Source organism: Rhamphochromis longiceps, linkage group LG11 (genome assembly GCF_057381845.1).
Source record: "Rhamphochromis longiceps isolate RC_006_pf linkage group LG11, R_longiceps_female_GT1.1, whole genome shotgun sequence".
NCBI lineage: Eukaryota > Metazoa > Chordata > Actinopteri > Cichliformes > Cichlidae > Rhamphochromis > Rhamphochromis longiceps.
In genome coordinates, this window is record NC_140567.1 from 31892482 (window position 1) to 31917656 (window position 25175).

The 25175-nt window shown below is 37.7% G+C and overlaps 1 protein-coding gene across 2 annotated transcripts in view; it reads left to right on the forward strand.

The window, feature by feature from the left end:
* The window catches only part of atg5 (ATG5 autophagy related 5 homolog (S. cerevisiae)), a 53867-nt gene that overhangs the window by 8230 nt on the left and 20462 nt on the right, over positions 1-25175 (forward strand). For both annotated transcript variants that reach the window (XM_085423670.1, XM_085423669.1), the window contains exons 6-7: positions 2920-3014; positions 18354-18471. In XM_085423670.1, the coding sequence (XP_085279796.1) occupies positions 2920-3014; positions 18354-18471 (213 nt within the window). The remainder of the gene's footprint in view (positions 1-2919; positions 3015-18353; positions 18472-25175) is intronic.

A 25175-nucleotide genomic window follows, 5' to 3' on the forward strand; every position in this document is an offset into this window, starting at 1 on the left:
GTGTAAAGTGGAATTTATAGTTCTGCAAATGTGTCCGTCTGTGTACACGTTTCCATTTCGAGAGGGTGGAGAGAGGGATTTATACCAACTGCTGACGCACTCCCGTGCAGTCCTCCGAAATGCTACATCTACATCGCTGGAAGTGGATGACATATGCGTCTCCCAGATGCTGACTGGTTGATAGTGGACCAAAACTACAGCAGAGTTCACCAGGAAAAGAAGAACTGCCAAAAAAACACCCTTAAAGATAAAAAAAAAATCCAGGATGAAAAGCACAGAAGGTGGCTGCAGTGAGCACTTCTTGACGTTGTCAACACTCAGTTTCAGTTCTTTGTATGTTATAACTTCACTCTTCTCCATGGCTGGCTGACATGGAGAAGAGTGTTTTTGGCTGATGGAGCAAAGCAAGAATGACCCACAGACTGGTTGTGCTTTTCCCCTGCCTCCATTTATTAACAGAGCTCACTGCAGGCACACAGGGTATCCTTGGACTGGGGCAAACAGTAAACACACCAGCCATCCTGAACAATAAATTCTGCTTAAAGTAGCAAAAGCCATTTATATGAATATTATTACAAATAAGTCTGCATCTAACGGTTCTTTTGGTTAGTTTGCATACTCTATGGATGTGAAAATTGTTAATGCCTATCTCTCAGATAGTTTGCTTATAGTTGTTATTATCCCATAACTGTCAAAACTGCACACTGTGCATGTGGCATTTGTAAGAGTCGAACAGATTTGCAGAAAAACCCAAGGGTGTCAAACCCGCAAAACTTCAGCTGCTTGTCTCTCTCCCACTTTCCCCTGAAACTCGTGGTGTGAAAATAACAAAATATCACATTATTATGAAAAGGCAGATAAAAGTGAATTTAGAAGATTCTTAAAAAGATAAGGTTATGAACTTGTTTTTTTAACTGAGGGTTTTGTTTAAAACTGCATTTAACAGAGAAGAAGCAAGTCCTTTTAACCTATCCAAAAAGAAGGAGTTGGCCCCAGACATGAAAGTGAAAGATGAAACTTAATCTGAACTAAAACTTTCACATCCAAAACAGACCAGAAACAGAGAGGTCTCAAACTTTCATCCAGGAGAGAGAAAAACAGACTGTTCATGTGAAAGTAAGGCAGGGATGCAGGTGGGGGGTTTGACATTAGCATATGCTGTGTGGAAACATTTTGATGGTGAAAGATCACACTGTAACTAAAAGACTAAATTCTTGTGTTGCTTTGACAGTTGGCCCGAGTAATACTGACACTAAATTTCAGTTTTAGTGACGCGTCTCTATCTTTTACTTTAACCTCCATTTGAAGGTGCTGAGGTGTTTGAAAACTGGTGTTTCTCAGAGTTAAAGAACAATTTCATTCTCATTCTAGCACATGTCTTAGGCTAGGCATGTATTCAATTCAGTTCAGTTTTAATTTAAGTTACACCCACTCAAAACAACAGTGCTTTATATTGCACCCGCTCCAGCTCACTTAAAAACCAGAAAATCCCATAGAGACCATGCACCCAATCTTAAATCTTCACACTAATTAAAATTCAAGTGAAAGTGATGCATTTCCTTGGAAATTTTATGTAGTAAACATAAACAACACAGGCTGTTGTTTTTATTGTTTATGTAAATTGCTAATGATACCCAGACATATGTGTCCCTCATTGCCACTGCAACACAATCTTCAAAATAAGAGCAATAAATGAGGGCCAGACTAATGAGTTAATCCACAAATTGACCACCTCCTATGACCAGTTTCCATTCACTTTTTATATAAGTAAATACATTTTATATAATTATGTCACTGTGAGTCATTTTAATCTTCACGGCCCACACTTTGAGAGTCATTGCCCTAAGCATTTGGGGACATTAAAAGGAAGAACTGTCTGTTAAGTAGAAGGGACTACAAGCAGCACCATCCCAGTCCACTAGCAACCCAGGACCTGTTAGTACTGTTGCTGCAGTGATCTGGATGAACTGAAGACTTATAGAACAGCTCTCTGAGGCAGATGTTTCTCATTTTAATAGTATTGCGTATATTTAAGGCCATCCTAGGCATTTGTTTCGTGAGTGTTAAGATTCCTCAGTGCATTGCTGGAGGCCGGATAATGTTATCCAGAGTAAATGCCTGGATAGACGCCATGTTTCTGTTCAATAATCAAATTTTTTTTTCGTAATTTAGAAGTAAAAATGACAGATGTAAGATGTACCTGTGGTTTAAAAAGTTTATGTATGTCACCTGGCTTTAGAGATAAATATTACAAGGTAATCAGCATCAGCAACATCAGCACAGCGTTTTCTAACAGTATAACTGTGTGATGTCAGAAATATTGGTCACAGCAGAGAACCCCGTGGAGCCACGTTGCTAACTTTTGTCTGTGAGGAAGTGAAAGTTTGCATCTATCACATTAGTACAATTGAAAGCAGCACAGTACATTTCCTTTAATACCAACGGTGTATTCTACTCTCTGTAATAAAATGTAGTAGGTGGCATTGAGTGCCACACTGAGGTCGAGCAGGACAAGCACAGATCAGTCAACTGTCTAAGGTCATAAAAAATAAATAGTAACCTTCACTAGCGCTGTTTCGTTGTTATGGTGAACTCTAAATTCTGACTGAAACTCTTCAAATAAATCATTCCTCTGCAAACTATCGCACAGCAGATTTACAACAAGAATTGGAAGAGTTTTCAGAATGAAAGGAAGGTTTGAAATCAAGTAAGGGATTTTTAAGGAATTACTTAGGAACAGCAGCCTGAATTATTTTGTGATATATAAAGAAAAAAGTGTAATAACAATAATTTTTATTAATGGTAAGACTTTTTGAGTAATCTTTTAGGGACGGGGTCTAATAGGCATACTGATGACCTATTAAAAAGTTAGTTTTATCTTTGTGTGATTTTTATGTTATGTGTCTGTTTTTGTGTCAGATAAGTTCGACCAGTTCTGGGCCATGAACAGGAAGCTGATGGAATACCCCACTGAGGAGGGAGGCTTCAGATACATCCCTTTCAGGATATACCAGGTAACATACATAAGGACACACGAGTAAAACTTAAAAACCACAAACCAAACTCTTTCCCCCACAGAAATATGCTTTGAACATAGTATTTCCACTTTGCACAATGTATTTTTAATTCATTGAAAGGGAAATTTTCCTCTTCTGCCCTGTAGATGGTGCCAAAGGGCTGTGCAAAAGTAAAGAGTGTTTCTTTAGCAGATAAATCAACCAATGATTTCTCCAGCTACTCACTGCCTCTCTTTGTCTACTGTAGTCTACTGTTGAGGTCACAAAAACTATTACTTGGAATCACGATCTGTATTTAAAACAGCCTGTTGATTTGAAAGAAAGAAAGAAAGAAAAGACTAGAACTCTTGATGAAATGAAAGATAAAATGAACTCTTCTTTCCTTTAATTTTAAACCCTCAGATAATAATTCCTACACAATTTAAGAATTGTACCTAAGGATGGGTAAACATTGCTTCTGCCTGCTATAACTCTACATTAACAGTAAAAGAAAATCTTGTCAGTCATCCATGTTAACCTCTTCTTGGACCTTTTCTTGGTATAGTCATAACTTTAATAAACAATAAGAGCCTTGGTTCATTCAGTTTAGAACACACAACCAAGTCTGCAGAGGAATGATTTACATGTCAGTCATAATATTCACCTGACACCTGAGTGTAGGTGGTTTTAATTTCTTTTTCATGCTGCCCGTAACTTCATTGCTTTACATGTTCCTACTTGTAGTCATGACCTATGATAAAACAGTCGCTCTGTAAATGATTTAGGCAAATCAAAAACCAAAATATTTCTCGCAATATGCGTGTGATCCGTTGTGCCTGGGTTTCTGGGGAAGTTATTCATTTGTCCCTGTACATTTGATACCTGTAACACCCACAAGTTTGTCAGGAGTTTCATTGACCCATGTTCAGCCAATGTGTAAGCCTAAGGGTTCAGTCTGGTTTAAGGAGGTGCAGGCAGACAAGCAGCCTCAGGTCGGGTGTTTCCACTACGCCGATATAGCTTAATCCTGACTCAGGTAAAAAGTCCCTTTGGAGCACAGAAAAAAGAAGGGATGAATAAGCAACTGGAAAACATTAGCCGTCGCAAGCCAGACAGTGGGGGAAAGCGCTTTGAGTCAAGTGTTGGGGGTTTCTACACCGATCACAAATGGCCGAAAAACGTCTGGAAAATGAACTTTGCAACTTCTAGAGTACTTGGTACAGTTCACAGAATGAGTAAAAATGCAGTTCTACAACAAAACATGGCATGCTAATGGACGAATCTGTAGCACCGCTGTAAACATATATAAAAGTCTGTTTTTATCTTACCGAAGAGTATCATTCAGTCCAGTCAGGGAAGTAAATGGCATGAACACATCTGGAATTTTGTAGCAAAACATGTTGACAGTCTGCTTTGAGTCTAATGCCTCATTGTGAGTGCAGAAAGTCCCATCACTGTTGTTCTGTGAACAATTTAAAACTTTAGTCTGTCAAGGCAAGTTAGGAAATATAATATGAAAAAAATGGAGTGGCAAACAGTGCAAAAAATAGATCTGGTCTTAAATGACTGTGTCAAGTGTTATGTTATGGAACCGAAAGAGATTTGTAGATGTTAATAGCACAGCAGGACTTCAGTGTAATGGTAAGATGCTAGAGTGAACTTTCCTACTAAGCATATTTTTCCGTCACCATATCTGCTGTGACTGCTGGTAATTTCCCATCATGACGATTTATTATCAAGTGTTTTAAGTTTTAATTAGACGTGCTGGGCTCCACATATGGCAGCATTTACATTCTACACAACAACAAGGGCGACGCAGCAGCTGTCAGTCACTGTCAGCGCTGACTGTTTTGCATGAAATTCAAAGCTGAAAATGCTTGTTTTTACTTTCACATCTTCAGCACATAAATAAAACATTTTACACTTCAACAAAAGCATTCTTGTTTTCAGTAATAAAACATTAGCGACGCTTTAAAGTGGTACACAGAAACATGCAGTCCAACCAGCTCAGCCCGCCCTCTCAGACATGCACTTGTTGCAGCCACAAAGCTATGTAACTTCTCGTGGGTTGAAGAAACCCAAACCTTTCTACTTTTGGACATTTTTCATGACTTAATTGAAAGTTTCAATGGTCATTTATGAGCTGTGTTGGTTTCATGACAATTGTAGCATCAAAGCCTGTTACGAGCTCACATTGTAATTTCCAAATACACTAGAGAATGTCAGCATCATTCCTGAAAAGTCTGGATTGTTGTGGAGATGGTGTGGTTTTAGTCTTACAAACTGCTAAATATTTACAACCAAAGAAAGTCTGGAAAGTCTAAAGAAGAGTGGGAACAGAATCAGTTCATTATGATCTTAAAAATACTGCAGCTTTCTGCAGTGCTGGCAATTACTTTCACGGTCTTAAAGTGCGATGAGTGTCCACAGAAGTTTGCAAAAATTGTTTGGAGAAACCAAAACTCATGAATGTCTGTACTGTTTCATAAGTAGGGCACAGCTTTGCTGAGCAGTAACTGTGGCTAAGTAAGTAGCCTGCTTTTAGAAAGGCAACGTTTTGCTTTTACCTAGATGACCAGACACCCTTTTGTTTTTGTTTGTTGTCGTTTCTCTCAAATGCTGTGCTCTACGGTGTTATGTCTACAGACTTAATGCTTCTTTATGACATAGTTACAGTTTGAGGTAATGAGGCTAATTGGGGATAACTCAGTAATAATTCCTAATTGACAAAGTTAAGCGGCATTTATTCCTTTATTTTATTAGTTTATTACATGCTGATTACATACCTCCAACTAGGTGTGGGCAATATAGACACAAAATTACTTCACAGTATTTCAAGGAAATTTCCAAGAATGATATTTCTGAAATTTTAAAAAAGCAATGTTTTCTCATGATTGCAGCTTGTAGGCAGCAGGGTTATTCGCGGAAACAAATGAAGAGCATTTTCCATCCTTTTTTTCCAACGAGCTTCTGTCATTGGTGACAAACTACTTAAATTAAAGTGTGAATTTATTTTAATAAGCTGCCAGCAGCAGCAGGATAGTGAAGTGCTGTAATATAGTGCTATGACTAAAGTCACTTAACCTTGTAACTCTTTAGCGGCATGCATATTGCCACAAATTAAAAAGTGAATTAAAACATCTCAGGTAAAAAATATTTTTTATCATAGGTTGAGGTTTTTAACCAGTTGCTTAAGGCCCTGATTTTCCACCAGGTAACCGCATCAGTAATTTCTATCCACCGTTTGCTCTTCCTGTCATATGGAGTGCAACGAGTGACTGATCCAGAGATGCTCGGTTGAGTCATTTGTTTACTTTTGCTAATATATCCTCCTCGCGTGCTTTCATACCTTGGTTGTGCTCGACAAGTGTGTCTTTACCTCGATTGTGTCTTTACCTCGAGTGTGTCTTTACCTCGAGTGGTGAAACAAGCGTTGTGTTTGCACCTTAAGCGGTAACAGTCTTCTTGCATATTTTGCAAAGTATTGTGTTTTTCTAGAGGTTGTTGATGTAGCTATCTTTATAGCCACAAAATCATCATCAGAGGCTGCCACACAGCTCTCGTTCTCAGATATGCTTGGGCTAGTCTCGTTGTACAACCATATCATTAATATTGCAATATGATACTTTTATATCATGTAAAAACGTACATTGACATCACTGGCGATATGACATGGCACAGCTGCACCTGTATGATCACACAGCATAGCAGCAGGAACAGTTTTGGATTCTGTAATAATCAAAATAGAACCGAGTTAATAACACCTCTTGGTGTATTGTTAAATCTTCCACATAGTTTACATGATGGCTTGTTCCATCACTTCTAGTATTATGTTTGCAATAATGTAAGACTGGTCTATTTCACTTTAAGGGTTCAATTAAGCAATAAGTGTTACATATCCAGTGTCTGAAAATGTCTGGCTAAACCTGATCATCTTAAGTTCAATGTTTTTAAAAACTCATTGCAAACCCAGAGGAGTAGTATGAAGCTAGTTCAACACAGCCAGACCTTTCTTTGGATTATGCTTCAACAACACAGTTGTAGAGGACTGTTAGCAGTCATCTGTCAACCACTGGTATCAAGAGAAAAATGCATGTTTCTGACTGGTTGTGAGTGGTCGTCTGCCGAGCTCAGCTGCAAAGATGATGCTGCACCAAAAGCCGCCTTATGATTGCTTTGGTCACTAGCAGATTGCTGCGGTTGTCTGTCGTTAGTGTGAAAGACACCAGCTAATTTGCAACGACTCACAATTTTCCTCTGAGTAGCACAAACTAAACCACTTTTCACTCTTTCACTACCACTTGTTGAGTAGTTTGCCTGTATTTGCTGCCAGGTTGCTGCTGTCTGTCATACAGAACAACAGCAACCTATTAGCAAATAAAGCATTTACAAGGAGGTTTTCAGTGCAGCACCGTATACCTCTTTGCAACTAATTTCATACTAGCAACTTCCAGCAACATCCAGAAACCACTGTCGGCAGCCAAAATACACGCTTTCCCTAGCGATCAACAGTTAACAGGTTGCTGATGAGTCTCTAGGCCTGCATGAATGAGACTTAAGAAGTTGACTTGCCAGGAAGCATTAACTCATTAGGGAATACACATTTTTCCCATTTGTGACTGGTGGTTGGCAAATGGTTGGTGACAGGTCTCTAGGCCGATGTTAAAGAAGCAGTGGTTGGCTCAACAAAACCTAAGAACCCTATTAGACATAGTCAGAATAACAACAACAGTTACTACCTTTCCTTCTTAATCCAGGATTTGTTCATCAGGGTCATAAAAGGGCACATTTGTTTTATTGTTCAGAAAATGGATTATACTCAGTTTGCCAAGTACATTTCAAATGTCCACAGGCAGCAACTTGTAAATTTGTAAATTCTAACCCTAACCCATGTTTATTGTATCACTAAGTGCTCTTTCGTTGCTGCCATTTATTTCTAACACCAGGGGAAATGGCTGATATATAGAAATAACATTTTTTTTATTCAAGCCGAAGTGAAAGTCTTTTTTTTTTATGGTTGTTATCTGTGACAAATAAAGATGGCTGCTTTGATTTTTAAGCAGTATCACAAGTGTGGAACATACCAGCCAGCAAATCAGGAGCTTGCATAAAAATATACTTATTTGTTCAGCATTCCTATTTGAATATATGGATATTGATCTAGCAAAGTTTGGCTCAACAGATTTGGAAATAAAAAATATCCCTACAACTGAGAATCTGTATTGCTCTTGATAATGTCATCAGGAAAAGAACTAGTGATTTGTACAGCTGATTTCAGTAGGAAACTCTAAGAATAGAAATAAATATGCAGCATTATGCATCTTTAAATATGCAGTTACCATGGTAATCTAACCAGGTCAGAAGAGGTCCTCTTAACGACACTTAAAAGTTTGGCTTTGGTCTCTACACACACAACTAACTCATTAATCCTGTTGGAGTTTACGCTCCTCAGATTTGTCTTTTTGAGTGGAACATTAATACTTTTGAAGAGTGAGTCCTAGAATTAGGGGGAAAAGATCTAGAACTGGATTTATCCTTTAATTAAAAAGCTTTATGCTCCACTACAAAGGCCAAAACAAAGGAAGGAATTAAAGCAAGAAAAAAAAAATTACAATTTATTTGAAACAACAAAGTTTGTAGCAGCTCTCCAAGGCATATTTTGTTGCTATGAGTATAGTATTTTGCTAGCTAGATTTGTTATGGCAAGACCAAGCATGATAAAATCAAGCTAAGCCACAAGCTTTGGAAAAAAAACTAGATAGACTAGAATTGAAATGATATAGACGCTGAGAAGAACAAAGCTGCTTGGCACTCAGGAGTCATTGTGGATGACTTAACACGAGGCTGCCTTCAACTGAAAAAAGACACCCCTACCCTCCACCTACAAACACGCACACACACACACACACACACACACCCTCCCTCAGTGAGTCCTTCAAAGCCAGATTGTGGTCTTTAGTGTAAATAACATGTGCTGGGTTTGATGCAGACAGAATTAATGACAACACTCAGTCCAAATAACAGAGGGCTCATTTCCGTCTGGCCTGCTGTCCTTATGGAGATGAAGACACCTCATTGGCACGAACAACACATTTGTCTCTGTGTGTGCGTGTGTCTGCATTGTCTCCCACAAACATCATTAATAATTATTATTCGTAGAATTAAACTTCTGTTTTTATGAATGCTGCTTTGTTTCTGTTCTGGTCAGATCAAATTGACAGATTTATATTTTAAACCCTGTTTTCCCTCCAGGCTGTAACAGTGTAAATTATTTAGGTAAGGTTAATGAACAACCACGAATTCTCAGAATAGCTTTTTGATGGTCTTGACATACTTTTCACAACTACCTTTCTGTGTGAACTTATACATCTGCCTTTTCAAGCTTCTGTTTTTGTGTTGCAATTTTCATTTATTTGTATTTGTCATCAAATTGCTTCCACTTGAGCACTTTTCTCATGTTATTCAGCGCGTGTGTGTGTGTGTGTGTGTGTGTGTGTGTGTGTGTGTGTGCGCGCATACACTGGAAACCAAAGAACCAAGTGAATCTTTCTGCTCCAGCAGTGACGCCACTCAGTGATTTAAAGAGGCAAACAGGGCCGACCGTCTCGCTGCACGGAAAGTGAAAATTACTATCCTGCTTTTGAAGACCGTTTACATTGTTGCTGTACAGGTACTCCTCTCTGTTCCTGCTCCGTGACTAAGTGCTGAGTCACAAGCCCCTGATGTGAAAGCAGGCAGTCCGCCTCCAGCAACCTCTGTTGTGGTGTTCGGAGGGTGCCTGCTTCGAAGAATACAGGTTTATTGCCTCCGAGATATCTTGTAATGGCTGAGTGAGAAGAGGGGGAGGTGATGACTACACAGACAATTACAAAACTTGGGAATGCTGGAAACAGTTGTGCGTAATCTTGCCACAGGCAACAGGTGAATTGCTTGTTGAACTCGGGAAGAATGTTTTGCAGCATTTACAGTAATAAGTTTCCAGTATTTCTAATCTGCTGTTACTGCCAAGCCTTTTGGAGCAGAAATTGTGCAGCGATTGAAACAAAAAAAACAACCCTAACCCTACGAGACAGTAAAATACCCCTGGTTTTTTCACTTTTAGGGGTGGGACTCGATTAAAAAATCTAATTAATTAGATATTTTGTAATTAATTAATCTTGATTAATCGCAAAAGAAAATTTGCCCCAAAGCGCAAATGGGGTTTTTTTTGTTTGTTTTTTTAAATTTTAAAGGATTTTATTGGGCATAACTTATAGACATGGACATAAATATTGTAAACTCAAGCACTTTTAATCTATGGGGGAAAATGCATTGAAACTGCATTTCAATGCAAAACAGAGGATAAAAAAAAAATCCCTGGCCAAAATTGTGCAGACTTCAAAATAAAGTGTTATTTTAAGAACTTTAAGTACATTTTCAAAATGGTATTGTCTTTAAATAATAATAATAATAAAAAGTTTAACATAAAGTTCAGTTTTTCTTCTTAAAAAAATAAGGCAGAAACTTATAAGTTTATTTATACAGCTTCACCTTTAAACTCTGAATAACCTTAGCTAACATTATTTTGTACATTAGGCTAAAACAGTGTGAACATTAAACATTTTGGTGCAAAAAATAACAAATCTGTTGGACTCACAATTTACTGTCCATCTCTTTCAGCCAGTTACTTTGGCTACGTTCACTGCAGGTCTTAATGTTCAATTCCAATTTTTTGATCAAATACGATTTTTTTTTTGTCTGCTCGTTCACACTACAAATTAAATGCGACAGCAAACATGCGCAAAAGAAGACGTCACACACAACGCGCTCTGTTTAGACCCAGAGCAAACAATATTGTTTGACTGATGGCCCTTAACCCTTTAAAACTGGTCAGAGCGGGCACGCTCCGTTTTGCGTAACTATTTTTAAATCCCGGTAGCACTGCAACCATGTGAGCTAGCGCAATAATTTTTTTTGCATATGAAACCGGAGGAGTTGTACTTACATCTTATGCCATCAGCTTGTCCTAGGTCACAGTTTCCTTCCACATACAGCTTTGCAAAAACTGCATAAAAAGCACTTGCAGCAACAAAAACATAATACTCCAGAAACACGCTTTGCCGATCCGATCAGCTGTTCATAACACTTCCTACGTCCATCAGCGTGAACTCTCGCATGTCCGCCATGACCTGCCCGAAACCCGAAGTGACGTCATTTTCACGGAAATGTAGTTTTTTTTTACCATCAAGGCCTCATGAGCTTATACTGGTGTTTTTAAAAGTTATGTTTGACTTCATGACTTTCTGTGTCGTTTGTGGGATGCTTAGGACTCATATTGCACTGCTGGAAATAGTTTATTTTGATGCATATGCTGCTTTTTTGCAAATTTGCACTATAATATTTATTTTCGTTTTTCCTGCAGTGTATAGAAATTGGTGTATTTCAAAAATAAAACTATGAAGACACTCAAAATAAATTTCCTGTGGTGGGAAACTATTTTGTGCAACTTTTTTGTATTTACAGTTTTGAGGGACAAGCCTCTTAAATTTCTCTAACTAGAAATATATGTTAAAAAAACAAAAACGATTTTAAATTTTTTTGTAGTTTATTGCACTTTTTTGCAATTTATGTAATTACTATGCACTTTATGCATGCATATTATTAAAATTTAGGCTGTAATGGTTGTATTGATGTATAGCAACTTGAAAAGCTCCCAAAAATGGCTCTACAGCATGTAAAAATATAATATAAGCTGTGGCGGACTTGGTTCTATGGTAGGTCTTAAAGGGTTAATATAAAGACTTTGGACTTTACGTTTCCCAAGTTATTTTGTTTTTTACATAATAATGTAGATAACCTAATAATTATCCTTATTGCTGTTTTAGAGGAGCGGTGCTTCAAAGGATAGTCGCAGAATCCTGTCAGAATCTGCAGATTATACAGTATAAATAAAATGTTCACGTTTTTCCAACGTTGTCTTCCCAACAGTTTCACTGACATCTACGCTGGATGGCCAGGAAGCGTTCGCGATGTCTTATTGGGTACTTCTCCGGAGCTGATAATTGGCGTCTGTCTTGTGTCGGTGACGTAAAAGACGGATTTAATGCGACATGACTATTCTAAGACATCGGATATGTATCGGATTCAGTACCACATACAAAAGTGACCCAGATCGGATTTGAAAATATTGGATTTGTGTCGTTCACACTGTCATACCATGATCTGATATGGGTTGCATAGGGTCAAAAAAAATCGGATTTGATGCGCTTTCGCCTGCAGTGTGAACGTAGCCTTAGACAAACTAGCCTGTTCACATTTTCAGAGCTCAAGTTCGCATTTTTGTTACTATGTGACCTGCAAGTCTCTCACATGGGACAGAAGTGGCAGGACTAATCAAATAGTTGCAGGCCAGGACAGAAAGCTGTGGGTGGGTCCCTGCTCGTCTGGACCACCACTGTAGTCTGTCTTGCTGATGGTTACACAGGGCTTCCTCATCTGAATCTGTAGCGCATTTTCTAACCCCCTATGTTCTACCACTGACAGTGGTCTCCAGTCCAGACCAATCCATTTTGCGAGAGAATTTGCAACTTTGTCCGATGTTGACTTATTAATTTCCTCTGGTTTCTGGTCCTGAAGCCAGCCATTTCATCAAGTTTGGTCTGCTGACACTTTTTGTTGGTACTCAAACTGCTAGCATAATCGGTATACCATGAAATCATGCATTGACAAAAGTTTTCCTTTGTAATGCAAAGTGCATTTAGATGCTTTACTTTTTTTCAAACTAATTAATCGAAAATAGCACGTTAAACCCCCACCCCTAGTTATTTTGTATATATCGCTTGGTGTTAGGGTATTCTCTGTCTGGGATAACTTTGGATTCCAGTTCCCATTTAAGTCATGGAAAAGGCAGCACTAGCTAGCTATGGTAGAATGACCTGCTAGCAAGACTACTAGTTGCCATAACTACCTATTTTTCAACATGACTTTTTATAGCTGTGAGCTAGAGCTGGGCGATAGAACGATAACGATATGTATCGCGATATAACTTTTACTCGATAGAGAAATTAAGCTATCGCGATAGACCTCTTAAAAAAAAAAAAAAGACCAGCCAATCCAAATTAAGTAGCGCAGAGCCGAACCAATCACAGCTGCAGCGTCACGTCGCGTGACTTGTAACGTACAGCACAAGTGCCAAGCCGCACGTGTGTTTGTTTGGGAAGCAGCCAGCGGGTAATGGAGGAAATGAGTGTGCCGACTAGAAAAATCAACCGAGCGTGACCGAAGAGAAAACAGATGATGGTTCCAACGCCGGAGAGATTGTCGAACGGAAGAGCCATAGAAGTTCCGTAGTGTGAAGGTATTTCGGCTATTTCAAGTCTGACAAAAAACAGAGTAGCGTGCACTGTAAATTGTGCCGAAAGCAAGTCTGGAAATACAATGAACTGGTGCATGCGTCACACTGTGCGCCACGTTATTGTTTCGGTGAAATGAATTTCTACAATACTGTTAATTCTACTCTCTGCAGTGTTTAAATGCTTACATATACACACAGTTACTGTCCCTCCACACATATGACTCGGTTCTGCTTCTATGCCCCAGCTTTGTTTACTTTTTCCCACCGAGGCTTCTAGACTTCTGATTGGCCAATATTTCTGCACAGTTAGGAATCTAGCGCCACCTGCTGCTTTGGCATGTTCATAGCAGCGTTTTCCTTCATTTCTGCCTTTATGTGTGGACGGGATTATTTTTTAAAACGAAAACGGAAAATCTCCGTTTTCAAAAATACCCGTGTACGTGTGGACGTAGCCTCAGTCTCTGACTGGAAGCGCTAATTCGTCATTCGGCTTTTGTCAGACTAAAGTAACTGTTAAAACTGTTTGAAAAGCTAAGCTATACAACAAGGAGAGATTGAGAATTTCCTTTTAGTTCTCAGTTTATTTGATATTGACAAAAGTTAGTCAGTTTTGTCTGTTCTTCTGTAACACAAACTAAGATTTATTTTTAGAATTAATATTTTGTTTCTAAGTGGAATTGACAATTTAGTAGTCTGTTTCGTTTGTTCTATTTTGAAACTTAAACGCTTTAGCGGCTGCCTTTTGTGTAGTTTGCAATATTTGCCTTTATTTATCTGAAAAAGTCTCATGTTCCTTAAGTACATCTACCCTGTTGAACTTATTATGGGAAATAAATATTTAAATAAAAACAAGCTGCTGATTATTTCACATTTTACTTGTGAGCAACGGCACATTTAAATCTTACAAATATAGTTATTTGGCTTATATCGTGATAGATATCGTTATCGCCTGAAATGAAAAAAAAAACATATCGTGATATGAAGAAATCTCATATCGCCCAGCTCTACTGTGAGCACAAAAGCAATAACGTTGGTTTAAAAAAAAAAAAAAGGTAATTTATAGCCCTTGTTACTCTAGCCTCATGCACAGACTAAGGTACTAGCAAAATTTATATTAACTGATATGTTTGATTTTTTTTTCAGAAGTAACCATAGTTGATGTATTATGTTATCTTCTAGATTATTAAATAAATGCAAACTGCTGTTTGTAGTTGTTGTTTTTCAGTGCTTAAATGTTGGTGATGCCACAGAGACCAAAGTAAAACAGTGTATCAAAAGCCCACTTCTGTCAAACGTGTCAGTGTCGTGTGATAGTTTTTCCTCCGTAGGTGTCCATGTCAAGCTCTGAGGAAAATGAAGTTGGAACTTTAATATACCAATGGATGGTCTCAGAGTTCAGTGGTAATCCTTTGCCTCACCCCACTCAGTCTGTAGAAACACATATGGATTGACAGTGCTTTAGGCGTCATCCATTGTTTTGCCTTCAATTAGGTGGATTGAATCTCCTCCATCAATTAGCCGACGTCTTGAGTTCCACTGTTCTTTTCACTCAGCGAGAGCGGTTCATCTCTTTTCACCTGAATCCCAGTGACACCTCGCCCTCTTTTTGTTGTCATGGGCTGCTGTAGCAGCTAAGGTGTCATGCCAGCTAAAAAGAAAAGTGTCTTCATCCAAACAGTATCACGCTTCTCTCCCAAGGGATCAATAGCACCTTCTTTGTATGCCAACTGGCTCAATAATTCATGATGCCAATTTAAAAATGCAATGAAGTAGCTGTCACTTAGCACACTCTCTCTGCTCTGGCCCTTGGAGATGATCCCGCACGAAAGGCCATGCTTCCTGTCAGTGACTCAGTTTTTCTGTGTAACTTGAGCATAGGCTTCGCACCTCTACTGCAAGCTTCTTCTTGCTGGTTCACGCCTGGCTCTGTGGTGCGTAGTTACCACTCGGTTATTCGATCCCTGTCCTTGCTGGTTTCCTTTTTACGGCTCCATGATTAGCCCTATAGTGTGTCAGACTCTCCGTTTGACACCTCAGGTTGGGTATCTGCCTGTACTAGGTTTTTCTTTGTGAGGACACATTTCTTCCATTGTCTTACAATGCTCAGCAGGTAGAGAAAGGCCCAAAATTTCCCAGTGGAATTTAATTGTAATAAAATGATTGCATAGTTTTATGCAATACAATGCATACAATTAAAAAGATGCTATTTTGTGATGTACACACATTTTAAAACTGACTTTATGACTACAGCTGTTTTCATTATTTAATAATTGGATAATTGGGGATAGGCAATCTAATTAATTTCAAAATTTAAGTGAAAAGGAGATATAATCTTTGCAGATGATTTTTTTTTTCATTGTCCTAGTCAATTATTCGCTTTATTATAATACTTGATACAAAAGCGAGCATACATGGGAGTGCTTTTCCTTTTGATGATTTACAGATTAGGACAACATGTAGCAAATACAGCATTCATGCTTTGTTGCAAACGGGTGTGGTGCACAAGTTTGCTTCTCTTGATTTCAGTAATTGGTTAATTTTCCGTCAAACATACAACCATTTAAAATAAAATTTCATGGTGTAATGTTTCGCTTTATCAATCAAATGGCACACAAAAGTCACAAAGAGTTGCTGACATCTGGATTGAGTCCAGAGGACATGGGTCACTGTAACAAGAACTAATGAATTTTTAACTTGATTCTGAAGCAATAGGGAGAAAAACCCTTACGAAGAACATAGATGCACACAGATATTTTGCCCTAGATATTTATTATTATTATTATTCACTAATAATGATTTAAAAAGTGAAAATACTTTTTTTGGCACTTTATATAGTTGGGTGGAAACCAACATTTCCCTTTTAGTGCTTGGCAGTAGTGGAGTCGAAAAAATCTTTCAACAGGAAGAAACCACAAAGAGTGGGTTTCTACCTAGACTGGTGTAGAGGAGAGAAAAAACGTTTTTATATTTTGAAGTGTGGTTTTAAGTTAGGTGATTTCTACAGTTTAAAGTTTTTATCCTAACAGGTAAAATGATGCTATTTGTAAATGTATTCTTATTTGTGTTTATTTTATTTGCTGTTAACATCACATATTGGGGTGGCTGTAGCTCAGAGGAATGAGCAGGTCATCCTGAGCAGGTTTGATCCCAGGCTGCTCCAGTCTGTAAGCCCATGTATTCTTGGACAAGATACTGAACCCTAAGTTGCTCTCTGATCCAATTATTCATGTATGAATACTAGATAGTATTTAGGTGTAGAAAAAATGCTCGTATGGGTGGGTGAGGCATGTTGTATAAAGCGGTGTGGTGTGAGTCTACATAAGAGCCAGCCCATCTACCATTTTAAAACCAATCGTGCATTTTTCATCACTGAAGAGAAAGTTTTGTTTTCATTGGCTCACTATTTTTGAAAGTAGTGACATTCATTTGTGACAAAGGGCATGCCAATATGCCAGGAAAGACTCTCTTGAATCAAAGTCCATTATCGGCTTCTGACACAGTCTACTGCGTTTTTTTTTTGTGCTGCCTCCTGGTAATTTCCCACACATCTCACTCAGGGAATGTGGTGGCTGGTTGAGCAATCTGCAGCATCTGAAGACCTGTGATGAACACTCTCGGGGATATTTGCTACATACGTCACATTTGTTCACTGCCCTATAAATAGTTGCTTAGTTTACATGTTGGGCTTTTAGCGGTCACTGTTACCCAGAACTGTCTCACTGAGACAGTAAAGCTCTTATCGTAGAAGGAATGTACAAAATGTGGGTAAACGGGAAACAAGGAACGGCGAAGATAAATAATAATTAGCGAGTTTTCTTCAGTTTTCTGCTTTTCATTATTTGGTTTTTGATCAAATATTTGTTCAGTTTATTTGTTATTCACTATGCAGCAGCACTTTTGTGGAACAGCGAGAAAGAACCCAGTTTACTGAGAAAACCACCTTCTCCATAACCTCAAACCATCTCTTGGAGAAGAGTATTCCTATCATGAAACAATAAAAGATGTCACATTTAATTCTATGGTTCACTGAACTATTCTCTGCTTCTGAGAACCTGAGGATGAGCCAGATGAGCTTTTAGTTTAGGTAGAAGCTGATTTTTCTGCCAAGTACATACTAAAGCACTCTTTAATGATTTCCAGGCTTGTTCAAATTGGTAAAACATGTCAGCATCACTTGTAACATATGTTGAAATGCAGTAGATTGCTAAATCACATTCTAAGCAGTCAAGCTCATCAAAGCAACACATTCTCAGCTGAGCTCAGAACACTGTTTATTCACAGCATTTGCGTGCTTAGTGTTTTGGACTCCTTCCTCCATCTTAACCTTGTGAACTCTTTCTCGCCTTAAAATTTCCTCTGGTGTTTTCTCATGTTAAAATGGCCCACTTACAGGATATTTTGTCTGCATTTCCCAGGAATTTTTCAAATTAATATCACATGTCTGATGGGTAAAATATTGAAATTTTATTAGTTTTCCTTAGCATGGAAGTTGGAATGAATATCCATATTTAATGTCTGACTTGAAGTTATGAACTAGCAATGACCTAACGTCTGAGCCTCTGGTTAATTCATCTAGTGTTCACTAAAGCCTCGTCAGAAATGGTCTCATTGGAACGGTAGCCTTCAATAAGCTATTTTTATGGAGGTGAAAAGGCTGAAGTATGCCAAAGTATACAAGAACTAGATTGAAAATCAGTGGCAGCAGGTATTATGAATGGGAGAATATGAAATTTTCATCAGTTCAGCAGTGAGTGCCTACACTCACTGTTGTCCAAACACAACACCAGTGCAGTAAAAGTGTACCAGGGTAGAACAAAAAACAATTGAACACTCAGTCATGGATTGGCCTCTCCAGAGGCATTACTGAACAGAACAGAAGGCAGCCAACATCCAAAGAAGAGCAATGAATGTCCCTCAAGAAGCCCGGAGAACTATTACCGAAAACTTTGATGTTAAACTCAAATTTCATGTTTGATATACTATAGTTATGATTCTATACTTTCCTCTACTCTCATTACTTACAGGCAATGAGCGATAGGCCATTCATCCAGAAGCTGTTTCGACCAGTTTCACCTGAAGGCAATGCATACACCCTTGGTGACCTGCTAAAGGAAATGTACCCAGCTGCTATAACAAATGATGGTAAGTGGTACACACAGGCAAGTTCGAAGTGAGGGAGTGGGTGAAATGTTGTGTCTTCACTTTTTTTTTTTTTTTTTTTTTTTTTTTTTTTGTAGTCAGCAGCGGAGTCACATTTGCATCTCCTTAATAACAGATAATGGCAATGCCATCAGGAATAATACAAGCATAACATCACTAACATAAACATACAAGACTGTAATGCTGACATCGCCACCAGTTAACACAAGAAGTAACAGAATGTGTTATCTTTGGTTTTCTTATCAAATGTGGGTCATGCCATATTCCAGAAGTGAGAGGAGAAAAGAATGGATCCCTTCTTCTTCTTCTTCTTCTTCTTCTTCTTTTTTTTTATGCTGCTACATGAGACATGTCTGAGATTCATTCTCAGAGATAATAAGGTAATATAACCATGAGATGGTCTCGGTGAAGAAAAACAGTGGTAGTTGCCAGAAAATGTGAATAGATATGGGGATGGGTAGATAAAGAGTTGTGAGTCATTAAGGCTATATTCACACTGCAGGTCTTAATGCTCAATTCCAATTTTTTGATCAAATCTGATTTTTTTTGTGTGTGTGGTTCTTCACACTACAAAATAAAATGTGACAGCAAACACGCTCTAGTGTGAACGGTTCACGGCCCTCAAAGCAGCCTGCATGCGCAAAAGAAGACACACAACGCGCTCTGCTTACGGAAGTAAAAGTGGCGGCTACAGAGCTAGTAGGTGTTGTTGCAGCCGTCTAACAAATTTTGCACAGTCAAAACCGACAGAATTTTGACAAATTAATTAGAGAAAGAAGAACACTGAGAAAAAAGAGAGCCCGTGTTTTAACAATGGGCTTGTTTGGAGCATGGGCTGCTACCAGAGGTATATATGGACACAGAGTCGTTTAGCTTGAATAGAATTGTCTCCCCATATGCCTTCCTCCGTCTCCGGTTTCCGCTGCCATGCTTTCTCGTTTGTCTTCTCCGGCACTGATAATTGGCGTCTGTCTTGTGTCAGTGACGTAAAAGACGGATTTATTGCGACATGACCATTCAAACAGCAGTCGCTTTCTAAAACGTCAGATATGTATCGGATTCAGTGACCCCGCTCGGATTTCAAAGTATCGGATTTGGGCTGTTCAAACTGTCATACCATGATCGGATACGGGTCGAATAGGGTCAAAAAGTCGGATTTGATGCGCTTTCACATGCAGTGTGAACGTAGCCTAAGAGGCAAAGTCATGTGACATAGTCTTGAGGTGAGCTGTAATCTTAATAAAAGAAGGGGGGGGGGATGTTTGGTACAAATGACAACACCTGTTTCTCACTATCAACTCTAAAAATGTATGATTTTTACAGTGGGTTTTCAGTAAAATAATTTATTTTTATTTTATGTTTTTTAAAAAGAACATATTCTGCCATTTAACAATAACTTTTCACAGGAAAGTGTGCAATGAGCTAACGGAAACGTTTCTCTTCTTGTACACATTTAAGAGTCATGCTGAAAGACGTCTTTCATTTCCCACAGCAGAATTTCTTCATCTCTAGAAAAAACTGAAATGTATTGTTGAAATTAGACTTCTTTTTTATATTAGAATATACCAGGGATTCAGTGTGTCGTTGAACCTCTTAACACTGACAGAAAGGGTCATTTTCACTGGTCTAGTCCACTTGAGATCAAAGTGGGCTATATTTGGGCCACGATGTAAAATGAGTTTGAATGCCTGTGTTGCCTGTGTTACAGTTTTAAGAATAAGGAGAGAAATGGATCAATATGCTGAGATTTACTTACTTTATGTCCAGGTTTTGGGGCAGTAATCTGAGATGTCTGCTAAGGCCACAATATGATATTTTGAGCTCTGGAACCTAAAGATAATGGCTATGTTCTGTAAAGTGACCACTTGGGGAAAAAGTTACAAACAACATGTTTATCCTTTTTTTTAAATTATTATTATTATTATTATTTTTTTATTTTTTTTTTTTTTAAATAAAGTGAACTGAAAGAGCAATGCCAGTTGCATATACATAAAATGACACCTAGTGTGGTATAAAGGCTTTGTTCATCTGTGGCATACACAGTTTACTTGCAGCTGTGATGGAGGCATGGAAATAATGAAAGAAGAGATAAGAGGAGAGGAGGAGAAAGAGAGCAGCAGCAGTCTAAACAGGCAGTGTCTGCGCAGGAGGAGAGAGGAAGTAGATAAGGACACAATAGTGTGTTAGGACAGAGGACCCACAGGAAACTCACCTGCATGAAAGAGACAAAACCATTAACAGCCCCCCTTCTCCCTCTGTCTGCCTAACTGTCTATTTAACATTCACTCTCTTTCTGTCTCGCCCTGATTGTTTACATTTAGGGCTTTCCGCAAGGATATAGAGCAGCCATTGAAGAAAACTAGCCAGCTAGGGACGTGTAGGTCCCCCAAAATAAAAACATGACTATAAAAGTAAAAATCTGGCCAATATGTTCACATGCACCTATTACTTTTTGTTAAGTTCTCTCTTTCTCTTATATTTAAAATAACTAAACTACGGACGACAAGCGACTGTTTTTACTTTGTTGTTAGCAACAATGACGGTAAACCCAGCGTTTGCCGTCCACTTATTTTCTACATAAACCTTTCACAATAAAGCTGAAGATCCTGTTGAGGTTTTTCAAAATAAACTGAAATGATGACAAACAGAAGGACCAGTCAAAACAAATCAAGGACCTTATTTCTGTTTCAAATATTTTTATTGAGAGCAAGTATCATGATTGTAGTTTTTACAAATTGACATAACATAGCTTATGCTCCTTTTTTTCTCTAAACTAATAAGGCAAATAATTAAACAACACCAACAACAACAAAAAAAAAAAAAAACAAAAACAAAAAAAACAAAAAAAAAAAAAAACAACCCGCAGTCACCCATAAGGGGTCCCAATACCCCGGCTGTCGGCAAAAGGGAAGAGAAACAAGTAAACAAAATTTTATATTTTCCCAAGGTATATAAGTAAAGGGTGCCAGATTAATTCAAAATCTTTTACATTGTCATTCATACTATATCTTATTTTTTCAAGGTGAAGAGTGTTTATAAGTTCAGTAAGCCACATTTTTAATACAGGAGTTTCATTGCCTTTCCAAAGCTGCAGGATCAATTTCTTTGCAATAATCAAAGCATATGCCATAAACCTTTTTTGAGAGTGTTGTAAATTTTGTGTTTCGTTGGAAATCCCAAAGATGATTACTGTCGGATTTGGTTCAATCTTACTTTTAAAAATATTAGACATATAAGTAAAAATATCATACCAAAAACCCTGAAGCCTTGGACATAGTGCAAAACAATGTAACAGATTTCCATAGTGTATCTTGCATTTTTCACAGAGGGGGGAACACTCTGGATACATTTTGTGAAGTTTTTCCCTTGAATAGTGTAGTCTGTGTATAATTTTGTACTGAATTAAACAGTGACGGGAATTAATAAAAGGCGTATTTATGTTGTGTAAGGCCTCCTGCCAGAAATCTTCTGATAGGAGAGTCCCAAAATCTTTTTCCCACTCCTCTTTGATTGAAGTAGTTGAAGGTATACTCATCTCCTGTATTGAATTATAAAATAATGAAATTCTCTGTTCAAACCCCCTTCCATCACTAAGACATCTGTCCAAAGGATCGGACGATATGTTTTCAAATTGTGGCAGGTATGTACGGATATAGTCTCTTAGTTGAAGATATCTAAAAAAATGACTGTGAGGCAATCCAAATCTATCTTTTAAATGTTGGAATGACATAAAAGTATCATTTAGGTATAAATCCTTTAATTTACAAATTCCCAATTCCTGCCATATATTGAAAGCTCCGTCTACACATGATGGAAGGAAAGAGGGGTTAGCTGTAATGGGTGTACACATTGATAGTTTTTTCAATTTGAAGTGCTTAATTATTTGTCTCCAAATTTGTACGGTATTATAAATCACTGGATTCGAATTGTAATATGAGTTTGTCAAAAGAATAGGAGAGAGTAGTATTCCACCAACACAGTAAGGAAGGCAATCCTCCCGCTCCATCTGTAAGCCGTTAGGGAGTATTGCTGTGTCATCCAATAGAAGGGAAATTATTCTTAAATTTGATGCCCAGTAGTAGTACATAAAGTTAGGTAGTGTAAGTCCACCAAGGGATCTATGTTTGCATAGGTGGTCTTTTTTTATTCTATGTGTTTTATAATTCCATATAAATGGCATAATGATGGCGTCCATCTTTTTAAAAAAAGATTTGGGCAAGAAAATTGGGATGTTTTGAACCAGATACAAATACTGCGGGAGAAATACCATTCTTATTGAATTCACTCTCCCTATTAAAGAAATAGGAAGTGTCCTCCAGTACTGAATGTTATTTTTAAGTTTCTCCAGTAAGGGAAGAAAATTCTCTTTCATTAGGGAGCTGTGTTTTTTTGGTATTGTAATGCCCAAGTAAGTGATTTTTTCATAGGTTATTTTAAATGGGAGAGATGTAAGCCATTGTTTATTCTCTAATTTAATGGGCAGTATTTCGCTTTTTCCCCAGTTAATCTTGTAGCCTGCGAAAGTACTGAATTTATCAATCACGGAGAGAATTGCTGGGAGGGATATTAATGGTTTTGTTATGTATAATAATATGTCGTCAGCATAGAGCGATATAGAATTAGAAGTGTATGTTGTATCATAACCGTGTATATCCATATGGGTTCGAATTGTCTGTGCTAAGGGTTCCAAAGCCAGGGCAAATAATAATGGACTAAGAGCGCATCCTTGTCTTGTACCTCTGCTGAGTTTAAACTGAGTTGATAATGTCTGATTTGTAAGAATTCTGGCTGTGGGATTATTATAAAGTAGTTTTATCCAAGAGATGAAATCTTGTCCCAGTTGAAATTTTTCTAGGACTGCAAAGAGGTAGGACCACTCCACATGATCGAATGCCTTTTCGGCATCCAAGCTAAGTATAAGTAGGTCCTGTTGTACCTTGGGGGAATAGATTATATTAAATAGACGTCGAAGATTATTAAAAGAACTCCTGTTTGGAATGAAACCTGTTTGGTCTGGATGCACCAATTTATCTATTACTGTATTAAGTCTACTCGCTAGTATTTTAGCCAGAATTTTTTGATCAGAATTTAATAGAGAAATAGGTCTATATGATCCCACTTCCTCCAGTGCTTTGCCTTTTTTTGGAAGTACTATAATAGTTGCTTCATTCAATGTTGGAGGTAGGGTGCTCATTTTGTATGCATGGTTATATAATTTAAATAGATATGGACTTAATTTGATCTTAAAGTATTTATAAAACTCATTCCCTAACCCATCAGGGCCTGGACTCTTGTTGTTTTTTAGTAATCCGATAGATTTTGTAATTTCTTCAATTGTGATCTTAGCGTTCAAAATATTGGCATTTGTCTGGTCTAACACAGGAAGATCACATTTATCTAAAAATTCCTGCATTTCATTAGGCCCTGCAGTGGGATGAGAAGTATAGAGGGATTCATAAAACTGTCTAAAGTTATCGTTAATATCTTTGTGTGATGTGACCAGATTTCCGTTACTTGTTCTGATTTTATGAATCGCTCTATCATTTTCTAGTTTCTTTAGTTGTCTGGCTAGCAACTTATGGGGTTTATCCCCAAATTCAAAATAGTTCTGTCTCACAAAAGTGAAAGTTCTATTAATATTAATAGATAATATTTGGTTTAGTTTATATTTTAGTGCACAAATAGTATTATACTTATCTAAAGAAGGAGCCATTGCATTATTGACGTCCAGTTCGTGGATTCTTTTTTCTAAATTTAGCTGTTCTAATTTATTCCTTTTGTTCCGTGACGCTTGATATGATATTATAAACCCCCTGATATAAGCTTTAAACGTTTCCCATAGTATATCTGGAGAGGTCTCAGCATTATCGTTTATATCAAAGAATAAAGACATCTGAGAGTTTATATATTGTTTAAATTCTAAATCGTTCAGTAATTGTGGGTCAAATCTCCAATTTCTGTATGTTTTAATAGGGTTACTAAGTGCAAAGGAGCAAGTAACGGGGCAGTGATCAGAGATAATAATATTATGATAGGTTGCATTTCGAATTAGGGGGAGCATTTTTCCATCCACCAAAAAATAATCAATCCTTGAATAACTATTGTGTACGTGGGAGTGGAAAGAATACTCTCTGCCTGATGGATTTAGAATTCTCCACGCATCACAGATATTCATATTCTTCATATATGTTTTAATAAAATTACTGCTTTTACACGGTGTGATTTTTTTGGACAAGGATTTATCCAAATATGGGTCTAATGCTAGGTTAAAGTCACCTCCAATTATTAAATTACTGTTGGGTATATCCGGAATTAAGCTGAAGACCTTTCTATAGAATTCTGGATCGTCATGGTTGGGCCCATAGACATTCAGTAGAATAATTGGAGTAGTATGCAGCTCCCCAGTCACTAATACATATCTCCCATTCTTATCAACTATAGTGGAGTTATGTTTGAACGGGGTATCTTTCTTAATTAAGATAGCTACCCCTCTAGTTTTGGCGGAAAGTGTTGAGTAGTACACCTGATTTATCCATCTACATTTAAGTTTATTGTGAGCCGCATTTTTCAAGTGGGTTTCTTGTAAAAAAATAATATCCACGTTAAGAGATTTCAAGTACGATAAAACTTTGCCTCTTTTAACAGGTTCATTTACACCCTTTACATTCCAAGTACAAAAAGTTAAA